Here is a 24,518-nt window from a genome sequence, read left to right on the forward strand (position 1 = left end):
TATGACGTTGCAAATGTCTCACACTCAAACTAACCAGTAAACATGTTCTATGGGCCAAAGCTTAAAAATCACTTAGTCAGATCCATTCTGAAGATGCCTATTATTTAAAAAGGTTTCCCTTTAGGAGACCTGTTTTTCGGTCCTCATACCGTCAGAGGTCCCTTAAAGGTGACTGTGTGTAAACGGAGTGATGTCCCCATTAAGTAAGCATTGCCAGACTACACACACACACACATATAATGTTATCATTTGGAATGGGGACAAAGTTTTGGTTAATCATGACTTGTGGGGACCACCCTTTCTACAGGTTGTGGAGACATAAAAAAAAAAAGAGGTAAAATGTCCACTGGCCAGTTAGCTCATACACGTCTTTAAATCTCTGGATTGATGAAGTAATGTGCTGATCAGTCTTACTGGGGACCCTGGGGGGGAAAAAAGAGTTAATATGGTTCATGGGGACCAACATTTAATACTTTTGCATAATTCACACAAATTTGTTCGTGACTACTGAGGACCATTTTAAAAAAAAAAAAAAAAAAAAAAAAAGGAAAGAAAAGTTCAAATTAAATATGACATGTTGCAAATGTCTCACACTCAAACTAACCAGTAAACATGTTTTATGGGCCAAAGCTTAAAAATCTTTTAGGCATCTTCAGAATGGATCTGACTATCATTTAAAAATGTCCCCATACCGTCAGATGTCCCCTAAAGGTAAACAGAGCGATGTCCCCATTAAGCAAGAATTGCCAGGACACACACACACACACATATACTTACACACACACACACACACACACACCCATAAACATACACACACACACACACACACACACCCACGCACTTACGCACACTTGGTGATCCTGGTGGAATCAAAGGGTATTAACTGTGCGGTGTTCAGTTCCCTCGGTCCTTTCCCAGCATTCTCCACAGCTGTACGATTACACAGGTGTTTGGCAAAAAACACACTGTTCGAGACCGCAGAGAGACTCTGTGTGTGTGTGTGTGTGTGTGTGTGTGTGTGTGTGTGTGTGTGTGTGTGTGTGTGACAGAGAGGGAGGGAGAGAGTGTTAGAGAGACATAAAGGAGTTAATATGCATGTGCAGTCGCATATATTTATTGTGCTTACACTGCCTCCCTGCAGGAGTGTGTGTGTGTGTGTGTGTGTGTGTGTGTGTGAGCGACATAAGCTTTTCAATGTGTGTTTTTATGTCATTAAATCCTCCGCGTCAAACTATTCTCTCGACCGCGTCCATTGTCTCACTTTAAATGGAGACTTTTTGTCAACGTTTGGAGTCTATCTTTCATTGACACTTCACACTTTTAACGTCAAGAACTTCCGATACGGCTGCCAAGGGGTCGACTGCTGTCGCCGGTGGTCTCATTTTTTTACAATCCAGCACGGTCTCTTAAAATGTTAGAGTCAGCTAACTACTGTCGAACCGCAAAGTGTTTTGGTGAGGTTTTATTCTGAAGGTTATATCGAGGACCCCGGCGGTTGAAGCAAACAGCTGCACCCGATTCCCACGTGTTTTTCTTTCTGGCGTTCACCGCCAGCAGGAGCATGTCCGACATGAATTAGTCTGTGTTCCCGAGAATGTTACAGAGTAATAATATTAATTCTACTACGCTTGAATAATGATACCGTCTGATACCGTTGCCAAATCGGTACCTATAAGGCGCACTTAAAATCCTTTCATTTGCTCAAAAATCGACAGTGCGTTTTATAACCGGCTGCGCCTAATGTACCGAAGCATTTTGGTTGTGCTTACCGACCTTGAATCAATTTTTGCTAAGTTTGACCAGTAGATGGCAGTCACACATAAGAGATACGTGTACATTTTGTTTTGCAATGTTATGCAAACTTTTATATTTACTATTACACTTGAAGTAAAAATATTTTGTAATACCGCATTTTTTGGACTTGAAGGCACACTTAAAAGCCTTTTATTTTCTCAGAAATCAACAGTGCGTCTCATAGCCAGGTGCGCCTAATGAATGGCATAATTCTGATTGTGCTTACAAACCTTGAAGCAATTTTATTTGGAACATGGTGTAATGGTAAGTGTGAGCAGTAGATGGCAGCCACACATAAGAGATACGTGTAGACTGCAATATTATGGCAGTAAACACCAAAACTTTAAATATTCCATTGAGAATTTTGAACATTACACACGGCACTTAAAAAAACGTCAAAATGTTTTACAATGACTTTGGTAAGCTATGAAGCCGAACCGCTTGATGGATTGTCGGCACATTAAAACATACGAGTATTATTATGGTGTGTGTGTATAAGGACCGCAAAAAGGCACCTATTAGCAGACTGGAAACGGCTCCCTGCCGCCATCGTGTGGGTGACGTGGACCAAACAGGAACGACGTCGCTTCGCACAGATTTTGACTCTGTATTTTTCAATAAAGCTGCTTGCAGTGTCAGTTGGTCGTTCTTTCAGCTCCTCCTTCGCTGCTCGCGTCTTCCTGTGCTCGTCTCGGTCGCTCCGTGGCTCTCGGTTGTTCTCGCTTGTCTGTACGCTCGTCTGATCTTGTGTCCAGTTGTCTCCTACTACTTCTGCCACGATCGCTCCTCCTTCGCCTCTTTTATTCTGCAGCAGAAGATGCAGAGATTGTGAGCAGGTGTGTCACTTAAACCGTGACTCTGCTTGCTCAGTGCGCCACGCCTCTCCTCTCTGCTGCATGCTCCGCCTCCTGGCCTCCATCTTGGGTAGGACAGCCATTTTTCCTAGCCCGCTGTCTGCTCCGTCTCTCCACACAGACTTAATACCTGGCGTTTTGTTTTGCAATGTTATGCAAACTTTTATATTTACTATTATACTTACAGTAAAAACACGTTGTAGTACCGCCTTTTTTTGGACTATGTAGTGTACTTAAAAGCCTTTTAAATTTCTCAAAAATCAACAGTGCACCTGAGAAGTTTTCATTAAAATCACGTTAGACCTGCTCGACATCCATTGCTTTCGGTCCCCTGGGGGGGGGGGCAGCGGGGGTCCTCATAGTCATCAGTCACTGTCACTGACCTCCCATTGGGTGTGAGTTTTTCCTTGCCCTAATGTGCAGCCCTTTGAGATACTTGTGATTTAGGGCTATATAAATAAACACTGATTGATTGTTTGAAGTGGGCTTCACGGTGACAGAGGGGTTAGTGCGTCTGCCTCACAATACGAAGTTCCTGCAGTCCTGGGTTCAAATCCAGGCTTGGGATCTTTCTGTGTGGAGTTTGCATGTTCTCCCCGTGAATGCGTGGGTTCCCTCCGGGTACTCCGGCTTCCTCCCACCTCCAAAGACATGCACCTGGGGATAGGTTGATTGGCAACACTAAATGGTCCCTAGTGTGTGAATGTGAGTGTGAATGTTGTCTGTCTATCTGTGTTAGCCCTGCGATGAGGTGGCGACTTGTCCAGGGTGTACCCTGCCTTCCGCCCGATTGTAGCTGAGATAGGTGCCAGCGCCCCCCGCGACCCCGAAAGGGAATAAGCGGTAGAAAATGGATGGATGGATGGATGATTGTTTGAAATGAATGGGACATATTTTCCAAGTTGCACAATTCCCACGTTTTAAACCATTCCAATATTGACACATTCTACTCATCCTGGACATTCAAACTAACACTATCCCAAGTTCCAAACCCAATTCCTGTTTTACTGGAAATTCAAATTCTTCAACAGTCAAACTATTCTTACATTCATACTACATTCTGTCAGCATTTCACTTCAACTTCAGCATTGGAGCATTCACGCGCAATTCCTTCAGGAAATGCATCTCGATTTCCGACATGCACTTCAATTTGACTTGTTTTTAACCCAAGGAACACCTCTGTCATGTTTCAACTAAGTCTGTTGTCCACCAAGCAGAAAGAAGCCTAAATGATCAAACGAAGCAGTTCTATCTAAGACAGAAATATTTTCCCCTGGTCTCTGCTCTCCGGTTTGGTTTGTTGCAACTTGTGTCAAGTCCAGCTGTGACCCAGATGTGACAGACAATACTTTGTTCCGTGTCAGGCCGTAACTGTGTGTTGCTGTTCTTTGTCAAGGTTATTGTGGCAAACAGACTCAACGAGGATGTGTTGTTTCTACTTCCTACAACTCGTCCCAACGTTCGCACGCTGATAATGAAAAAAAAATAGTCTGTGAAGAGATTGCGTTTAATCGGCTTTTAAGTCTCTGATTTCTCATACAGCACAGGCAATGTGGACATAATTATGTCTTTATAATCACCTCTTAATGACTGAGCCCGGGTTAACCACAAACATGATGGTACACATGTAGTAGAATTACTTAATTGATATTAGATGACTGAAACAGTTCAACTACATGTGTTGGTTTTCAGACATGGACTTGTCTGTGGTCACCTAATCTCCACGAAGGAGAGGGGGGGCAGATCAAATGGTCTAAAAGGGGGTTTATTTATCAATCAATTTTTATTTATATATACCTAAATCACAATCGTCTCAAAGGGCTGCACAAGCCACAACGACATCCTCTGTTCAGATCCCACATAAGGACAAGGAAAAACTCACAACCCAGTGGGATGTCAATGAGTGACTATGAGAAACCTTGGAGAGGACCGCGGATGTGGGTGACCCCCCCCCCTCTAGGGGAGACTGGATGCAATGGACGTCGAGTGGGTCTAGCATAATATTTTGAAAGTCCAGTCCATAGTGGATCTAACATAATAGTGAGAGTCCAGTCCATAGTGGATCTAACATAATAGTGAACGTCCAGTCCATAGTGGATCTAACATAATAGTGAGAGTCCAGTCCATAGTGGATCTAACATAATAGTGTGAGAGTCCAGTCCATAGATGATCTAACATAATAGTGTGAGAGTCCAGTCCATAGTGGATCTAACATAATAGTGTGAGAGTCCAGTCCATAGTGGATCTAACATAATAGTGAGAGTCCAGTCCATAGTGGATCTAACATAATAGTGTGAGAGTCCAGTCCATAGTGGATCTAACATAATAGTGAGAGTCCAGTCCATAGTGGATCTAACATAATAGTGAGAGTCCAGTCCATAGTGGATCTAACATAATAGTGAGTCCAGTCCATAGTGGATCTAACATAATAGTGAGAGTCCAGTCCATAGTGGATCTAACATAATAGTGTGAGAGTCCAGTCCATAGATGATCTAACATAATAGTGAGAGTCCAGTCCATAGTGGATCTAACATAATAGTGAGAGTCCAGTCCATAGTGGATCTAACATAATAGTGTGAGAGTCCAGTCCATAGTGGATCTAACATAATAGTGTGAGAGTCCAGTCCATAGTGGATCTAACATAATAGTGAGAGTCCAGTCCATAGTGGATCTAACATAATAGTGTGAGAGTCCAGTCCATAGTGGATCTAACATAATAGTGAGAGTGCAGTCCATAGTGGATCAATAATAGTGTGAGAGTCCAGTCCATAGTGGATCTAACATAATAGTGAGAGTCCAGTCCATAGTGGATCTAACATAATAGTGAGAGTCCAGTCCATAGTGGATCTAACATAATAGTGAGTCCAGTCCATAGTGGATCTAACATAATAGTGAGAGTCCAGTCCATAGTGGATCTAACATAATAGTGTGAGAGTCCAGTCCATAGTGGATCTAACATAATAGTGTGAGAGTCCAGTCCATAGATGATCTAACATAATAGTGAGAGTCCAGTCCATAGATGATCTAACATAATAGTGAGAGTCCAGTCCATAGTGGATCTAACATAATAGTGAGAGTCCAGTCCATAGTGGATCTAACATAATAGTGTGAGAGTCCAGTCCATAGTGGATCTAACATAATAGTGTGAGAGTCCAGTCCATAGTGGATCTAACATAATAGTGAGAGTCCAGTCCATAGTGGATCTAACATAATAGTGTGAGAGTCCAGTCCATAGTGGATCTAACATAATAGTGAGAGTCCAGTCCATAGTGGATCTAACATAATAGTGAGAGTGCAGTCCATAGTGGATCAATAATAGTGTGAGAGTCCAGTCCATAGTGGATCTAACATAATAGTGAGAGTCCAGTCCATAGTGGATCTAACATAATAGTGAGAGTCCAGTCCATAGTGGATCTAACATAATAGTGAGTCCAGTCCATAGTGGATCTAACATAATAGTGAGAGTCCAGTCCATAGTGGATCTAACATAATAGTGAGAGTCCAGTCCATAGTGGATCTAACATAATAGTGTGAGAGTCCAGTCCATAGATGATCTAACATAATAGTGAGAGTCCAGTCCATAGTGGATCTAACATAATAGTGAGAGTTCAGTCCATAGTGGATCTTACATAATAGTGGGAGTCCAATCCATAGTGGATCTAACATAATAGCGTGAGAGTCCAGTCCATAGTGGATCTAACATAATAGCGTGAGAGTCCAGTCCATAGTGGATCTAACATAATAGTGAGAGTGCAGTCCATAGTGGATCAATAATAGTGTGAGAGTCCAGTCCATAGTGGATCTAACATAATAGTGAGAGTCCAGTCCATAGTGGATCTAACATAATAGTGAGAGTCCAGTCCATAGTGGATCTAACATAATAGTGAGTCCAGTCCATAGTGGATCTAACATAATAGTGAGAGTCCAGTCCATAGTGGATCTAACATAATAGTGAGAGTCCAGTCCATAGTGGATCTAACATAATAGTGTGAGAGTCCAGTCCATAGATGATCTAACATAATAGTGAGAGTCCAGTCCATAGTGGATCTAACATAATAGTGAGAGTCCAGTCCATAGTGGATCTACCATAATAGTGTGAGAGTCTAGTCCTTAGTGGATCTAACATAATAGTGTGAGAGTCCAGTCCATAGTGGATCTAACATAATAGTCCAGTCCATAGTGGATCTAACATAATAGTGTGAGAGTCCAGTCCATAGTGGATCTAACATAATAGTGAGAGTCCAGTCCATAGTGAGGCCAGCAGAAGACCATCCGATGTGTAGACGGGTCAGCAGCGCAGAGCTGTCCCCAAACGGTGCACAGTCGAGCGGTCCACCCCGGGTCCCGACTCTGGACTCTGGTCATTCTTGGCCACTGGACCTGTCCCCCCCCTTCAACAAGGGAGAGGAAGGCAGAACAGAAAAGAAACGGCAAATGAGTTCTAAGATGAGACTTAAATGCTTCTACTGAGGTAGCATCTCGAACTGTTACCGGGAGGGCATTCCAGAGTACTGGAGCCCCAACGGAAAACGCTCTATAGCCCGCAGACTTTTTTGGGGCTCTGGGAATCACTAATAAGCCGGAGTCCTTTGAAGGCAGATTTCTTGCCGGGACATATGGTACAATACAATCAGCAAGATAGGATGGAGCTAGACCGTGTAGTATTTTATACGTAAGTAGCAAAACCTTAAAGTCGCATCTTAAGGTATATATGTATATAAAGGTATATACAGTATAGGTATATATGTATGTATATATGTATATAAAGGTATATACAGTATAGGTATATATGTATATAAAGGTATATACAGTATAGGTATATATGTATGTATATAAAGGTATATACAGTATATGTATGTATATATGTATATAAAGGTATATACAGTATAGGTATGTATATATGTATGTAAAGGTATATACAGTATAGGTATATATGTATGTATGTAAAGGTATATACAGTATAGGTATATATGTATGTATATAAAGGTATATACAGTATGTGTATATGTATATAAAGGTATATACAGTATAGGTATATATGTATGTATATAAAGGTATATACAGTATAAGTATATATGTATGTATATATGTATATAAAGGTATATACAGTATAGGTATATATGTATGTATGTAAAGGTATATACAGTATAGGTATATATGTATGTATATATGTATATAAAGGTATATACAGTATAGGTATGTATATATGTATATAAAGGTATATACAGTATAGGTATATATGTATGTATGTAAAGGTATATACAGTATAGGTATATATGTATGTATATATGTATATAAAGGTATATACAGTACAGGCGTAATATGATCAAACTTTCTTGTTCTTGTCAAAAGTCTAGCAGCCGCATTTTGTACCAACTGTAATCTTTTAATACTAGACATAGTGAGACCTGAAAATATGTTAGTAATCAAGACAATCTCAGCGTCACTAGTGGACAAAATTAAATGCATTTTAGCGATCTTACTGAGATGAAAGAAGGCCGTTTAAGTAACACTCGATGTGGGACTCAAACGAGAGAGTTGGGCAGAAGATAATACCCAGGTTCTTTACCGAGTCACTTTGTGTAATTGTTTGGTTGTCAAATGTTAGGTGGTATTAAATATTAAAATTTAAAGGCTAGAGTATACAAATGAGTTTTAAGATGAGACTTAAATGCTCTTTTTCTGAGGTAGCATCTCTAACTGTTACCAGGAGGGCATTCCAGAGTTCTGCGTTCCTAGCCTGTCTATTAAAAAAATGTGCCTGCTTTCAACTCTCCACCCAGAGGTCATTCAACCTCAGCATTGGTTGTCTTGTAATATAAATTAAAATTAAAAATAATCATTGTTTTCACCTACTGTACGGTAAGCCCAACTCTATCATTAACTTTTATGGAAGTTGGGTTTGTTGTGTTAACATACTTAAGGTAACACTTTAGTATGGGGTACACATATTCACCATTAAATAGTTGCTTATTAAAGTGCAAATTAGTAAAATATTGGCTCTTAATTAGTCATTAAGTATGTATGTATTAATGCCTTATTCTGCACGGCCTTATTATGCAACCAGTAAACTAAAAGTTTTCTCGAATAACCTCAGAATGATTGCTTATTAGTAACCCTAATACTAACTCTGATATGTTGCCATGGTGTCCAAATAACTCTAAATGTTGTCTTTGTTACCTTAATAAGCAACTAATTCATGGTGAATATGTTCCCCATACTGAAGTGTTACCAAACTTAGTTAAGGCAGAAAAAACAAACACAAACAACACATCCTTGGTTGAAGTTGATAAAGAATTTGACATTGAATTGTCGGAATGATTGTGAACATTTGATTCCACATGTGCAGCACATTGAATGAATATGGATGAATATAAGTTTGTGCACTGCTCTTCATTATGAGTTGTCTTATATTCCGTCGGCGACTTTAATGCATTTTAAGTAGACCTGTTCTCCATCTGCAGCTGCTTCTCATTTTCAGATTCCCTTTCGTAATGAATGCAAACAACATCACAAACAAGGACAAGGGCCAAGATCTCCACTTGCGGCTCCGCCTCCCTTGCAAGAAGTTTGCGGCTCGCAGGCCTGACCGATGCTTTCTTATTGTTTACAAATAACATTTCTAGTGGGTAGATAATTAGTAGACAGTTGGAGGCAATGGCTTCCAGGATGCTGGACTCTTCAGTTGTTTCATTTTACAAACAAATTCTATTTTACCCCTAAAAGGGACAAGCGGTAGAAAATACATGGATGGATCATTCAGGATTTTGAGTGAGTTAGTGTGTCAACTGTCTTAAGTGAGAAGAGAACACCCTGACTTGGCTACCAGTCAAAATAACTATTCACATTCCACCTAACATGCATGATTTTGGAACATAGGCGTAACCCAGGGGTCGGCAACATAAATTGTGGAAAGAGCCATATTGGACCAAAAATACAAAAATAAAATATGTCTGGAGCCTCAAAAAATTAAAAACCATATATAAGACTTATATTGAGGGCAACACATGATATAAGTGTCTATATTAGCCTACTATCAAAATGACAAAGTGTCGCGGGCTGATGCAAATCTTTGTTTGCAGAAATGTTGACGTTTTAATATTTATTCTACACATTTTTACAACATTGGAAAATATTAGTAAAACGGAGGCTTCTCAGAGGGTGAGATAACGCCGGGAAACTACTGGCTGACACCGGTCAAAAGAAAATGTGTGTGTGTCCAAGTTAAAGGAGACAGGCGGTCTTCTTCTAATGGATTTATTACAATCTTTGCAAGCTGACTAACGTTTGCTGTGGTCTGGAACAACATGGCGCACAAACATCAGAAATGCAGCCAGTATTACATACAGATAGTGTGTCATGAACATAATATAAATACACGAACATTAGTAAAGGAAAATAAATGAGCTGAAATATAGCTACAAATGAGGTATAATGATGCAATATGTACCTACAGCTAGTCTAAATAGCATGTTAGCATCAATTAGCTTGCATTGTTGGGTCCTATTTTTAGGAACACCCGTACAAAAACTCACAATGTCTGTTCGAATGCTAAAAAATGTTATGACAGACTGCCTCGAAAAGTGGAAGGGAATTCTAAATGTTCTACTAAATGAGACAAGCCAGAAAGTAAATGACTATAATGTGGGATTTACAGTATTAACTATGAATGATAAAATACTGAATATTGACAACATATGAGCGTCGCTCCTCTTTTACGTCTCACACCCCTTCTCAATCTTTGATTGATTGATCGATTGATACTTTTATTAGTAGATTGCACAGTACAGTACATATTCCGTACAATTGACCACTAAATGGTAACACCCCAATAAGTTTTTCAACTTGTTTAAGTCGGGGTCCACGTTAATCAATTCATGATCGACATTATTTACAATCAAGCGAAACATAAAAACAGTGAAATATGGAAAAAAACAACAACCTAAAATCTGATCTAATGTAACTTATCCTGTAGAACTTTGTTGTAAAAATTTCCTTCCGCATCTGTCCCTGGCACCCACATTTCAGGCTGACACTCTGTGGAAACGCTCCCCACCCACACTGCTTGGTGCCTCATCTGAGCTGCTGTGACTTACATTACCATAGTAACCAAATAGATGACCATAGTAACTAATTAGATGACCATAGTAACTAATTGGATGACCATAGTAACTAATTAGATGACCATAGTAACTAATTAGATGACCATAGTAACTAATTAGATGACCATAGTAACTAATTGGATGACCATAGTAACTAATTGGATGACCATAGTAACTAATTGGATGACCATAGTAACTAATTGGATGACCATAGTAACTAATTGGATGACCATAGTAACTAATTGGATGACCATAGTAACTAATTAGATGACCATAGTAACTAATTGGATGACCATAGTAACTAATTGGATGACCATAGTAACTAATTGGATGACCATAGTAACTAATTAGATGACCATAGTAACTAATTAGATGTCATAGTAACTAGTTAGATGACCATAGTAACTAATTGGATGACCATAGTAACTAGTATATAATGCTAAAGCGCATATTCCAAGCATTTTAATACTTAGTATAGTTGAAGACTTGCGTTCATTATAAAACATGAGTGCACATCATCATGGCAGCTGGACTTTCCATCTTAAAGATCGAAAAAAAAATTGGGAATGTCCTTCAGGCCAGATTTAAAAAGCTTAACGGGCCTTAATTTTCCCAAGTCTGAGGTAGACCATTCCTCTGAGGTCATAGTGACTGCAGTAATACATAATTCCTGCAGTTGCACCATCACCCAGAAGCTCACAGAAAAGTATAGTGTTGCTCAAGTTTGGTTTTGTAATGTTTGTGAAGTGCTGCTAATTGTGTCTGTCCTTCCACCCATCCATTCATTTTCTACTGCTTGTCCCTTTTAGGGTTGCTGGAGCCTATCTCAGCTGCGTTTCGGGCGGATGGACACGGATAGACTTCCATTTATTTTATTTGCTCACCAAGACGTTTGCATAAATTATTTAGATGCTGTTTTTTTATTTCCTCCCACCTCCAAAGACATGCACCTGGGGATAGGCCCCTCCCACCTCCAAAGACATGCACCTGGGGATAGGTTGATTGGCAACACTAAATGGTCCCTAGTGTGTGAATGTTGTCTGTCTATCTGTGTTGGCCCTGTGATGAGGTGGCGACTTGTCCAAGGTGTACCCTGCCTTCCGCCTGATTGTAGCTGAGTTAGGCGCCAGCGACTCCAAAAGGGGAATAAGCGGTAGAAAATGGATGGATGTTTTTTTTGTTTTTTTTTTAAAATACGATAATTTTTAAATATGCTCAATTCACAATTAGGTTCAGATATGGTTTTTATCTTTCTAATGATTGTCGAATAGATTGCCGTATTTTCTGGACCATAGGCTGCACCTTATTATGAGGCCAATAAAAGGGGTCATAATATGAATTCAAAACACTTCCTTGTGGTCTACATAACATGTAATGGTAGTTATTTGGTGAAAATGTTGCATAGATTATGTTTTACAGATCATCTTCGAGACGCTTTCTGATAGTCGCGGCTCATTTTCGACAGCGTCTTCTCCCCGTCATCTTTGTTGCAGCGGTGTAGCGTGCAAGGATGGGAGTGGACGAAGTGTCTAAAGATGGTAAAATATTAGAACAAGGACAAACCAAAGGGGTACAATCAAAAACGCGCACGAGGCGGATAACAAAGTAAGGGAGCTAGCATGGGAGCTAGAAAGTAAAAGGAGCTTAGCATGGAAGCTAGCAAAAAAAAAAAGGGTTTAGCGTGGAAGCTAGCGGGTAGCGAGCAGGAAAACAGAAGTCGTAACGTGTAGTGCAAAAAAAAAACTGGAAGCAGGGAACAAAGAACAGTAAGCTACAAACATCTAATGGATATAGTTTACCGCTACGCTGCAAATACAAGACACGGCACGATGCGACATCGACAAGACAATAATCCAGCACTGACTGGAGGACAAAAACAGGTACAAATAGGACCAGGCTGATTGACACCAGGTGTGGCCAGGTGCCAATCAGCCGCAGCTGAGGAGAAACAGACAAAATAAGAACGCTGACAGGAACTAAAAACAGGAAATACTAAACACACAGAAGAAAAACTAAAACACTGACTCAGTGGCAAGCCTGACAGTTGGAATTGGGGTCTTAAATCACCCAGAATGATTCCCGGGCGTGGCCACCGCTGCTGCTCACTGCTCCCCTCTCCTCCCAGGGGGTGAAACAAGGGGATGGGTCAAATGCAGGTCGTCATTTCACCACACCTGGTGTGTGTGTGACTATCAGTGGTACTTGTGGAAACAAGTATGGTGAATAAAAGTAACATTTTTGCTTGTGTTATAAGGTCAACCAATGCAAAAAAAAAAACTACCAATGCATACTTTTTTTTATTTTTTTGAAGTGTCTTCATTGGTGCTGCAGGTAGTCAGCGTGCAGCCCGCAGTTGCACGCCGGGTGGTGTTTGACGAGGATGTAAGCTAGGTGGCCGCAGCACCACACAAATCACGGCAAGCTCCACTCGACACGCGCATTGGGAACCGCGCCGAGCGCCCGGACATCTTCAGCACTCGCAGCCGAGCACAGGACGCCCTCGCCCGGCTTGCGAGCAGCGCACACTCCGCGCGGGACTCCAACGTCCAACCTGGGACTTTTTTTTTCTTTTTCTTTTTCTTTATTTTTTTACTTCCATACGGACTGAAAACTCTTTGACAAGGTTCGCTTCTCTGACGGACTTGTCATTTTTTCCCCTGTTCTTTCATTTCTTATTTCTTTAAGCGTGTGCGTCTTTGCTCCCGCGCAGGAAAGTGCAGGCAGGCAAGAACAACCCAAACAGAAACACCATCTTTTTTTTCTTTTTGTGCTGAAAGTAGTAAACCATTTCTTCCTGCTGAGGATGAGAAGAAATTAGATGTTTGTTTTACCGGATTTATTTGGCGCTGTGGAGAGCAGCGGAGACCCGGAGCGGAGCTGCGCGTAAAAACGCAAAAAAAAAAAGAGGTCTTTTTTTCCCCACTCTTCGTGTCTCCTTTATCTCTCCGCCTCTTGTGTGCATCCATTCCTCCCATCTGTTTGCATGTTTGTAGGTACGTGGGATTGCTGCTAAAAATGCATCATCAACAGCGGATGGCAGCTTTGGGCTCGGACAAGGAACTCAGCGACTTGCTGGATTTTAGCGCGGTAGGAACACTTTGCGTTGTTTTTTTTGCACCAAAATCTGGAGAAGCTGTTTAATTACATGCATAGAGCTTTATATTATTTTCCCAAATGAATGTATAAAATGTGTGTTTAAGTAACTTAAAAAGTGAGAGCATATTCTGTCATTTTGTGTGTGTGTGTGTGTGTGTGTGTGTGTGTGTGTGTGTGGATATTTGTGATGCTGCATTGGTAATTTTGTTGTCTTATAGATGCGAAACAGCGATATGAAAATGTTCCCATCATCCATGGTAGTATATCTTATTTTAAGTCCTTTTTTATATACCTTTTATGTGAAGCTGAGTTGCAAAAAAAAAAAAAAATGTACCCCAATTCACAAGTGTCACATAATGCAAAAAAAAAAAAAAAAAGTGCACGTGCAAAAGGTGTTATTTGGTTTCACTTTCTGAAATTCCTTTGCAGTAGTGTAGGGTCAGGAAATGCTCCCCCCCCCCTCCCAGTGGGAGCAAGTTTGACCACAAGAGGGGGAGGAGGGAAACAGATACTTCCATACTCCTGCATTAATGGGGTGTGTTGCAGAAACAAAAATATATTTATTAAATATATATGCATGAGTCAGTGTCCTCTGCAGTGCATTTTTTGTTTTTGGTCTTTTTCTTACACATTTTAGAAAAAACACCTGCAAAATTACAAAAAAGTGTCCACTGCAATGGACACTGTCTCCCAGGAGGGTGTACATACCGAATTAGCAATTTACCAATTTAATTAGACAATGTGTGTAACAAATACTGCACATATTTTAAAGTACATATGTCAGTGTCCTCTGCAGTGCAATTTTTGTTTTCTGTCTTCTTCTTACACATTTAAGAAAAATAAATGACCTGCAAAACAAAAAGTGTCCACTGCAATGGACACTGGGTCCCAGGAGGGTGTACATAATGAATATTTACCAATGCATTTAGACAATGTGTGTGTAACAAATACTGCACACATTTTAAAGTACATATGTCAGTGTCCTCTGCAGTGCAATTTTTTGTTTTTTGGTATTTTCTCACACATATTAGAAAAAAAAATAGACCTGCAAAACAAAAACAAAAAGTATCCACTGCAATGGACACTGTCTCCCAGGAGGGTGGACATAATAAATTAGCATTTTACCAATGCAATTAGACAAATACTATACACCCTTCAACATTTTAAAGTACATATGTCAGTGTCCTCTGCAGGGCAATTTTAGTTTTTGGTCTTTTTCTTACACGTTTTGGAAAAACAAATGACCTGCAAAACAAAATTGTCCACTGCAATGGACACTTTCTCCCAGGAGGGTGTACATAGCGAATTAGCAATTTACCAATGCAATTATTCAAATACTATACACCCTTTAACATTTTAAAGTAAATATGTCAGTGCCCTCTGCAGTGCAATTTTTTGGGGTCTTTTTCTTACATGTTTTAGAAAAACATATGACCTGCCAAAAAAAAAAAAGTCCTCTGCAATGGACACTGTCCCCCATGAGGGTGTACATACCAATTTAGCAATATAACAATCCAATTAGACAATGTGTGTGTAACAAATACATGCACAGATTTTAAAGTACATATGTCAGTGACCTCTGCAGTGCATTTGTTTGTTTTTGGTCTTTTTCTTACATGTTCAAAAAAAAAATTAAAGACCTGCAAAACACAAAAGTGTCCACTGCATTGGACACTTTCTCCCAGGAGGGTGTACATAAAATACTATACACCCTTCAACATTTCAAAGTACATATGTGGGTGTCCTCTGCAGTGCAATTTTAGTTTTTGGTCTTTTTCTTACACATTTTTGAAAAAAAATGACATGCAAAACAAAAAAGTGTCCACTGCAATGGACACTGTCTCCCAGGAGTTCGTACAGTCCCATACCCAGTTAGCAATTTACCAATGCAATTAGACATGTGTGTGAAAAATACTGCACACATTTTAAAGTACAGTGTATGCCATTATATTGATGAATAATACAGTTGTAATGAAGTCAAAAAGAACCGTTTATTGATAATAAAGTATTAAATATAGTGAGATTACTGAGTCGCAATGCAACATTTTAAAAAGTATGTATTTTCGTAATCTGAGGCCTTTATCTGCTAAATTTGGCATGATGATTGTAATCAAAAGCCATTTGAGTAATATAACAAGTGTTGTTTTTTAAGAAATCTTAATGTTTTTGTTTTTGGGGTTTTTGTGTCCAAAAATAGATTGATATTGAAAAAAATGAAGCGTTAAAGAGCAGCGGGCCCACACGTGTTTTTGCATGAGTAAGTCAGGCATGTATCTTCAATAAGTCCTGCTAATAACTCCAGTCAGGTATTTCTGTATCAATGGCAGCCAATTGGCATGTTCTCATGGGCAACAATGAGCTGATATGTCCGTTTAAATGACTAATCTATTGAAAATAAGAAGAACTAAAACACTTGCATGATCTATAATTCATGTAATGTTGTCTTGCATATGAAGTAGGGCGATACTACACATTTTGGTATGGGGCTAATACAGATTTGTTGAGTTTTGCCTTAAATTAGTTGAATTTCAACAGGAATAAATTACAGTCAAACAAAACAACACATTTGTGAACAATTGAAGCACATTTACATACAATGATGTAATGTAACAATATCCACAACATATGATATAATTGCTTAATAAAAAATAAAGTCAATAATGCTTTATTTGCCCTCCTGTGTCCAAGGATCAATAAAAATACATTTAAACAATGTTTTTGAGCAACATATGAAAAGCAGTTATTTGTAAAAACTGGATAAATATCAATCTCCTCACTTTAGTATCGATTTGATACTACTGTGGTATCAATAGTATAGATATTTGGATTGACCCGCCCAGCTGGATTGTATAGCCTGGCGTGCTGAGTCGTGCGTTTTTATGAGTCAGCAGTATTCAACTTTAAAATGATCATAACTCATGATATGTAAGTCAGATATGAGGTCAAAATCCTCCCGGGGCCCAACATCCTCTGAAAAAACAAAAACAATATATAAATATAAAATAATTTAAAAAAATCTGTTTTCAGGAGGATATGTAAGGCTTCATTCCAAAATGTGCCATCCAGCATTTTCGAAAATAATTAGATAAATAAATACATAAATATGATTGAAAATTTGCTGTGATGAATAATTTTTAAATAATTTTATTGACTTTGTTAATATATTTAAATTACAATTCAGTTTAGTTTGTATTTTTTAAAATCCCTCAGAATAAAATGCATTCATTCCCCCCAAAAATAAAATAAAAAAATATTACAAAAAATATATTTGTATTGGAATTAGTTACTCACACAATTGACTTTTCAGGTGCAAAAACAGACAAAGGTGATATTTATGACGACACCCATATAAATCTTATCATATATATATATATATATATATATATATATATATATATATATATATATATATATATATATAATTTGTATATGTGTGTGTATATATATACATATAATTTGTATATGTGTGTGTATATATATACATATAATTTGTATATGTGTGTGTATATGTATATATACGTATGTATATTGTGTATATATATGTATACATGTATGTCTATATTTATATGTATGTATATATGTGTGTATATATACATGTGTATATCCAATATATGTGTATATACATATGTCTATCACTCTCTCATATATATATATATGTATATAGATATATATGTGTGTGTATATATATGTATGTATATGTTATATATACATATATGTGTATATGTGAATATATATGTATACATATGTGTGTATATATTTGTGTGTATATATATATTTATGTATGTGTATATATATATATATATATATATATATATATACTCACACACATATAGACCAGAGAAGGCCATCCCACCCTAGAGTTGAAGTCACAGTGATGTCATGGCTCTACAGTTTGTGATGAACATCAAATATAATTACAGTTCAATTTTTAGGGCTTAACAAAAGAAAAGACTGGTTTAATCAACTTAATGGCAAATATTATGTCCTTGTTAAGGCAACTTACCGTGCTCTATACACTACTGATATAAACATATGTATATCTATATGTACAAAGTTTATATATATATATGTATATTATATGTGTGTATGTATGTATATGTAATATATATACGTGTACATATGTGAATATATATATGTATATATAAATGTGTGTGTGTGTATATGTATATATTTGTGTGTGTATATATATATATGTGTGTATATATATACATATATACACATAATGTGTGTGTGTGTATATATATATATATATATATATATATATATATATATATATATATATATATATATATATATATATATATATATATATATATATATATATATATATATATATATATATATATATATATATATATATATATAATTGGAAGGCCTTTGAAATTGAAGGCGACAATATAGAAATGATGATGATGAATAATTCCCAGCCAAAATGTGTCCCGGGTGTGTTGGAATGAAGCTTATCATGTTTTTGTGCTCACACTGTCTCTGCTTCTTGCAGCTAATGTGCACTTGCGTTTGTTTTCTAGATGTTTTCCCCTCCTGCTAGCAGTGGAAAGAATGGAGCAACCTCCCTGGGGAGCGGACATTTCGCCGGCTCAAGTACGTCGACGTTCTTGCTCCCTTTTTTTTCCTACGTGGTACTTTTGATATTCTGTCTCCCACCTGCTTGCCGCTGCTGGATGGATATCAATATGAGGCTTTGCATATCATGGCTTTTAAAAAACACATATTATCCACCTATTTTATGCCCCTAATTCTACTTGTTATGCAACATTGTAGTGTTCTCACATGTTATTATGTAGACTTGCACAATCAAATAAGATGCAAATGATGTGCAGTCATGTCCGTCACACAACGGCCTTCAGTAAATGAGTTGCTATTTCTATATTTGCTTGCACTTCATCTTTACTGTTGTTCTCCCCTTCTGGCGGGCTGTAAATCCCACATTTGGGTGCTTTTAGTCTGTTTTTGAATAGAACTTGTTTCATTCCTGAGTGACTTCCTGTTTTTCTGCCTGGGTGATGTCACAGTTTCCTGCCTGGGAATGTACAGTCGGGATTATTGGCGCTCAGTAGAACTTCTGCTGGCGCTGAGCAGAGCTCCAAAAGTTGAGACTGAAGAGTGGAAGTATGCGACTGACCTTAGTGATATCATTACCGCTCAGACTTGCACAGGTGTCAACCTCAAGGGCCCGGGGGGCCAGATCTGGCCCGCCATGTCATTTTTGAATGGCCCTTGAAAGCTTGGAAATAATACTCATCAATGGAGGACTTTATCTTTCTTTTAGCGCTGTCCGATAATGGCTTTTTTTGCCGATATCTGATATTCCGTAATTGTCCAACTCTTAATTACCGATTCCTGATATCAACCGATACCATATATAGAGTGGTGGAATGAACACATTATTATGCCTGATTTAGTTGTGATGCCCGCTGGATGCATTAAACAATGTAACAAGGTTTTACAAAATAAATCAACTCAAGTTATGGGAAGAAATGCCAACATAGCACTGCCATATTTATTATTGAAGTCACAAAGTACATCATTTGTTTTAACATGCCTCAAAACAGCAGCGTGGAATTTGGGACATGCTCTCCCTGAGAGCATGAGGAGGTAGAGGTGCTAGCGGGGGGTGTATATTGTAGCGTCCCGGAAGAGTTAGTGCTGCAAGGGTCTCCGGGTATTTCTTCTGCTGTGTTTATGTTGTGTTACGGTGTGGATGTTCTCCGGAAATGTGTTTGACTATCTTGTTTGGTGTGGGTTCACAGTGTGGCGCATATTTATAAGTGTTAAAGTTGTTTATACGGCCACCCTCAGTGTGACCTGTATGGCTGTTGACCAAGTATGCTTGCATTCACTTGTGTGTGTAAAAAGCCGTAGATATCATGTGATTGGGCCGGCACACAATTGCAGCGCCCCCAATATTGCTGTCTGGGTGGAAATCGGGAGAAATGTGGGAGAATGTTGCCCCGGGAGATTTTCGGGAAGGGCACTGAAAGTCAGGAGACTCCCGGGAAAATCAGGAGGGTTGGCAAGTATGACTGGGAGGCACAACTGTTCTGTACTTCTCCCTACGTCCGTGTACCACTCTGTACAGCAGCGTTTAAAAAAAGTCAGAAATTTTACTTTTTGAAACTGATACCGATAATTTCCGATATTACATTTTAAAGCATTTATCACAATTTATAACAAAAATGCTCTCATGGATAAATATTATACACATAAAGTTGATAGTGGCCACCTTAGTGACCGTGTGAGCAGCTTTAAATTTTACTTTTTGAAACCGATCATTTCTGATATTACATTTTAAAGTATATATCAGCCGATAATATCGGCAGTCCGATATTTTCAGATATCTCTAGTTAGGTCTTTTAAACTATCTAATAATGCAACATATATTTGATTTTCATACATTTGAAACATTTTGGGGGTAAAAGCATACATAAAAATCTACTCAGCCTTATGATTTCAAAATAAGTTATCCAAAAAATTGTACACTGTAAACATGACAATATTTATATGTGAAGTGAAAACCTCTCGATAATGTCTTATTGTTTGATTGGCAACACTAAAATTGGCCCTACTGTGTGAATGTGAGTTTGGACACATCTCCTCATTCAATGCGTTTTCTTTATTTTCCCGACTATTTACGTTGTAGATAGTTTTTTAATTTTCCTGAAGGAATCAATAAAGTACTATCTATCTAAAGTACTATCTAGTCACTGAAGGCATCAAAACAATGACCCCTGTGAATTGAAAACCGTTTCAGGTGACTACCTCTTGAAGCTCATGGAGAGAATGCCAACAGTGTGCAAAGCAGTAATCAGGGCAATGGGTGGCTATTTTGAAGAAAGATGAATATAAAATATGTTTTCAGTTATTTCACCTTTTTTTGTTAAATACATAACTCCACATGTTCATTCATAGTTCTGATGCCTTCAGTGACAATCTACAATGTAAATAGTCATGAAAATGAATGAAAAAAATCAACGTAATCATAGTAGTATCGAATAGATACGCTCCTGTACTTGGTATCATTACAGTGGATATTAGGTGTAGATCCACCCATGGCGTTTCTTTACATTGTGACGCCGGTGAGCTACGGTGTGGAGTGAAGCATGTTTAGCTATTCCTCGTCCTGCAGGGATGATACTTGTAAGAAACTTACTTTATTTGTCGCCACGGAGGAAGAGGATTAGTTATTTATAAGTGGCTAAAACACTGCCGACTGCAGGCTTAAGGCTAGGGTCCCAGTCTGTGGAACGCTCTCCCTGACCACCTGAGGGCACCACAGACTGGATGCTTAAAAAAACAACAACAACAACAAAAAAACGCTTAAAAATACTTCTTTTAAAAACAAACAAACAAACAAAAATTATATGCATGCTAATTCTGGCTATTTGGCTGTTGTAATTTTTATTTGTATTTATTTTAATTTAATTTTTATTATTTTTAATACACTGTAGCACTTTGAGGTTGTTTACTTAATGTGAAGTGCTTTTGTTTTTACAAATAAAATCTATTATTATTATAATTGAACTTAAGCCGCTAGCTAGCTAGCCATGTCTTAATCACCTCTTCCTGAGGGTGTTTCAGTGTTATAACTTCACTTTTATTGTTAGTTTTTAAACTAAAATGTGTTCATTCTCCCTTTTCCATCTACACACTGTCTGTAAGCTCTCTGTGATTGTGCGCTGCCGAACATGCTCGTCTGCTCGTAAACTAGAAATGACACGATCTGACGACGACGGGGGGTGGTGGAATGGTGTTTTTCAGAGGCGGTATAGTACCGAATATTATTCATTAGTATCGCAGTTCTATACTAATACCATCCATGTTACACAATACTAATTCCCACGCACACATAAACCAGTATATTAATGGGATGTACAGGTTTAGTTTAGTCTTTATTTGAAGGCAAAACGCACAGAAACATTAAGTTCAAAGACAGATATGTTCTGTACCAGATTATAGCTAAATAGCCAATTTCCATCTGCAGTCCCTGGCTACCTAAATGAAAGGGATACAAAAATCACGCAATGAAATTATGACAATAAAAGCATACTATAGCATGTAGTCAAATTAAGAAAAGTCATAAAATGCCCTTTCATGGACACATACTTAATATACAATACAACCACACCTCATGTACATCACACAACAATACATGCTCTTGTTCACATCTTTCATCATCAACCATGATTTTAACAGACACACCTCACAATTTACAACAAAAATGCTGTCACGGATAAATATAATACACATTAAGTTGGTGTGTCAAACATAGTGGCCACCTTATTGACCGTGTGAGCAGCTTTGATTGCTCCAAAGCCACTTTTTAACTTCAATTATGAAGGAAGGGTAATCTGTTAAGACTTTTCAAAGTTTGTTGTGAGGTCGTTCCATTCCTTTATGGCTTTATATGAAAGGGCTGATTGTGCAGAAGATCTTTTACATCTGGGTACGCTACACTGCCCCCTGAAACTGGACAAAGTGCTTAAGTGGCGCTGATGCAGTGTTATTTATGATTTGATGGGCCATTTGTATTGATGCTAATCTTTGAATGTTAGCTAAGTTTAACAATCACTGTTTTTGGAGAACTAAACAGTGATGGCAGTGTTGTGGTTTTCGTTCAAGGATTTCGAGCAATTTTTTTGTGCAAAGTTTCCAATGGCCTCAGTGTCATTTTGCTCGCCTGCGACCAACAAGTTATACAATAATAAAAACGAGACATAATCATTGGTCATATCATATCATCATAACAGGTATGTAGTATAACTACAAACCCCGTTTCCATATGAGTGGGGAAATTGTGTTAGATGTAAATATAAACAGAATACAATGATTTGCAAATCTTTTTCAAGCCATATTCAGTTGAATATGCTACAAAGACAACATATTTGATGTTCAAACTCATAAACTTTATTTTTTTGGTGTGCAAATATAATTAACTTTAGAATTTGATGCCAGCAACACGTGACAAAGAAGTTGGGAAATGTGGTAATAAATACTGATAAAGTTGAGGAATGCTCATCAAACACTTATTTGGAAGATCCCACAGGTGTGCAGGCTAATTGGGAACAGGTGGGTGCCATGATTGGCTATAAAAGCAGCTTCCATGAAATGCTAAGTAATTCACAAGAAAGGATGGGGTGAGGTACACCCCTTTGTCCACAACTGTGTGAGCAAATAGTCAAACAGTTTAAGAACAACCTTTCTCAAAGTGACATTGCAGGAAATTGAGGGATTTCAACATCTACGCTCCATAATCAATCAATCAATGTTTATTTATATAGCCCCAAATCACAAATGTCTCAAAGGACTGCACAAATCATTACGACTACAACATCCTCGGAAGAACCCACAAAGATCATCAAATATCATCAAAAGGTTCAGAGAATCTGGTGAAATCACTCCAGAAACCAACATTGAATGACCGTGACCTTCCATCCCTCAGACGGCACTGTATTAAAAAACGACATAAATCTCTGAAAGTATATCACCGCATGGGCTCTGGAACACTTCAGGAAACCACTGTCACTAAATACAGTTGGTTGCTACATCTGTAAGTGCAAGTTAAGCTCAACCATGCAACGCAAAAGCCAATTGTCAACAACATCCAGAAACGCCGCTGGCTTCTCTGGGCTCGATATCATCTAAGATGGACTGATGCAAAGTGGAAAAGTGTTCTGTGGTCTGAAAATAGTCCACATTGAACCATCCAGACTGTTATAGGCGCAAAGTTGAAAAGCCAGCATGTGTGATGGTATGGGGGTGCATTAGTGCCCAAGGCATGGGTAACTTACACATGTGTGATGGTATGGGGGTGTATTAGTGCCCAAGGCATGGGTAACTTACACATCTGTGAAGGCACCATTAATGCTGAAAGGTACATACAGGTTCTGGAACAACATATGCTGCCGTCTAAGCGCCGTCTTTTTCATGGACGCCCCTGCTTATTTCAGCAAGACAATGCCAAGCCACATTCAGCACGTGTTACAACAGCGTGGCCTCATAGTAAAACAGTGCGAGTACTTTCCTGGCCCGCCTGCAGTCCAGACCTGTCTCCCATGGAAAATGTGTGGTGCATTATGAAGCGTAAAATAGGACAGCGGAGACCCCGGACTGTTGAAGGACTGAAGCTCTACATAAAACAAGAATGGGAAAGAATTCCACTCTCAAAGCTTCAACAATTAGTTTCCTCAGTTCCCAAACGATTATTGAGTGTTGTTAAAAGAAAAGGTGATGTAACACAGTGGTGAACATGCCCTTTCCCAACTACTTTGGCACGTGTTGCAGCCATGAAATTCTAAGTTAAATATTATTAGCAAAAAAAAAAAGTTTATGAGTTTGAACATGAAATATGTTGTCTTTGTAGCATATTCAACTGAATATGGCTTGAAAAGGATTTGCAAATCGTTGTATTCTGTTTATATTTACATCTAACACAATTTCCCAACTCATATGGAAACGGGGTTAGTACGCGTGCATATTGAAGAACTTCCAGTGTGAAATCTTCCCTGGATGCTTTACTCTGAGGTCACGTCTGTTGATCTTGCTCACATTCGCGAGCCGTTTTGTCCTTTTCCTGAAAGCAGAGAGCCGCAGACGTCCTCTTTGTTGTTGGCTTGTTGTCGTCTGTGTGTCTCGCTCCCGTGCCACGCATGCA

General features: G+C 38.5%; 1 protein-coding gene across 9 annotated transcripts in view; it reads left to right on the forward strand.

Moving 5' to 3' along the window:
• Nucleotides 1-24,518, forward strand: part of LOC133536526 (transcription factor 4-like) — a 415,635-nt gene that overhangs the window by 23,760 nt on the left and 367,357 nt on the right. For 4 of the 9 annotated variants that reach the window (XM_061877137.1, XM_061877134.1, XM_061877139.1 and 1 more), the window contains exons 3-5: nt 13,744-13,837; nt 14,065-14,103; nt 18,376-18,448. The exons of 1 other annotated variant lie outside the window; for it this stretch is intronic. In XM_061877137.1, the coding sequence (XP_061733121.1) occupies nt 13,744-13,837; nt 14,065-14,103; nt 18,376-18,448 (206 nt within the window). The remainder of the gene's footprint in view (nt 1-13,743; nt 13,838-14,064; nt 14,104-18,375; nt 18,449-24,518) is intronic. 4 more of the 9 variants (XM_061877140.1, XM_061877136.1, XM_061877141.1 and 1 more) reach the window with 1 other exon arrangement.

The sequence above is a fragment of the Nerophis ophidion genome, linkage group LG17 (assembly GCF_033978795.1).
Source record: "Nerophis ophidion isolate RoL-2023_Sa linkage group LG17, RoL_Noph_v1.0, whole genome shotgun sequence".
In the NCBI taxonomy this organism is placed as follows: Eukaryota; Metazoa; Chordata; class Actinopteri; order Syngnathiformes; family Syngnathidae; genus Nerophis; species Nerophis ophidion.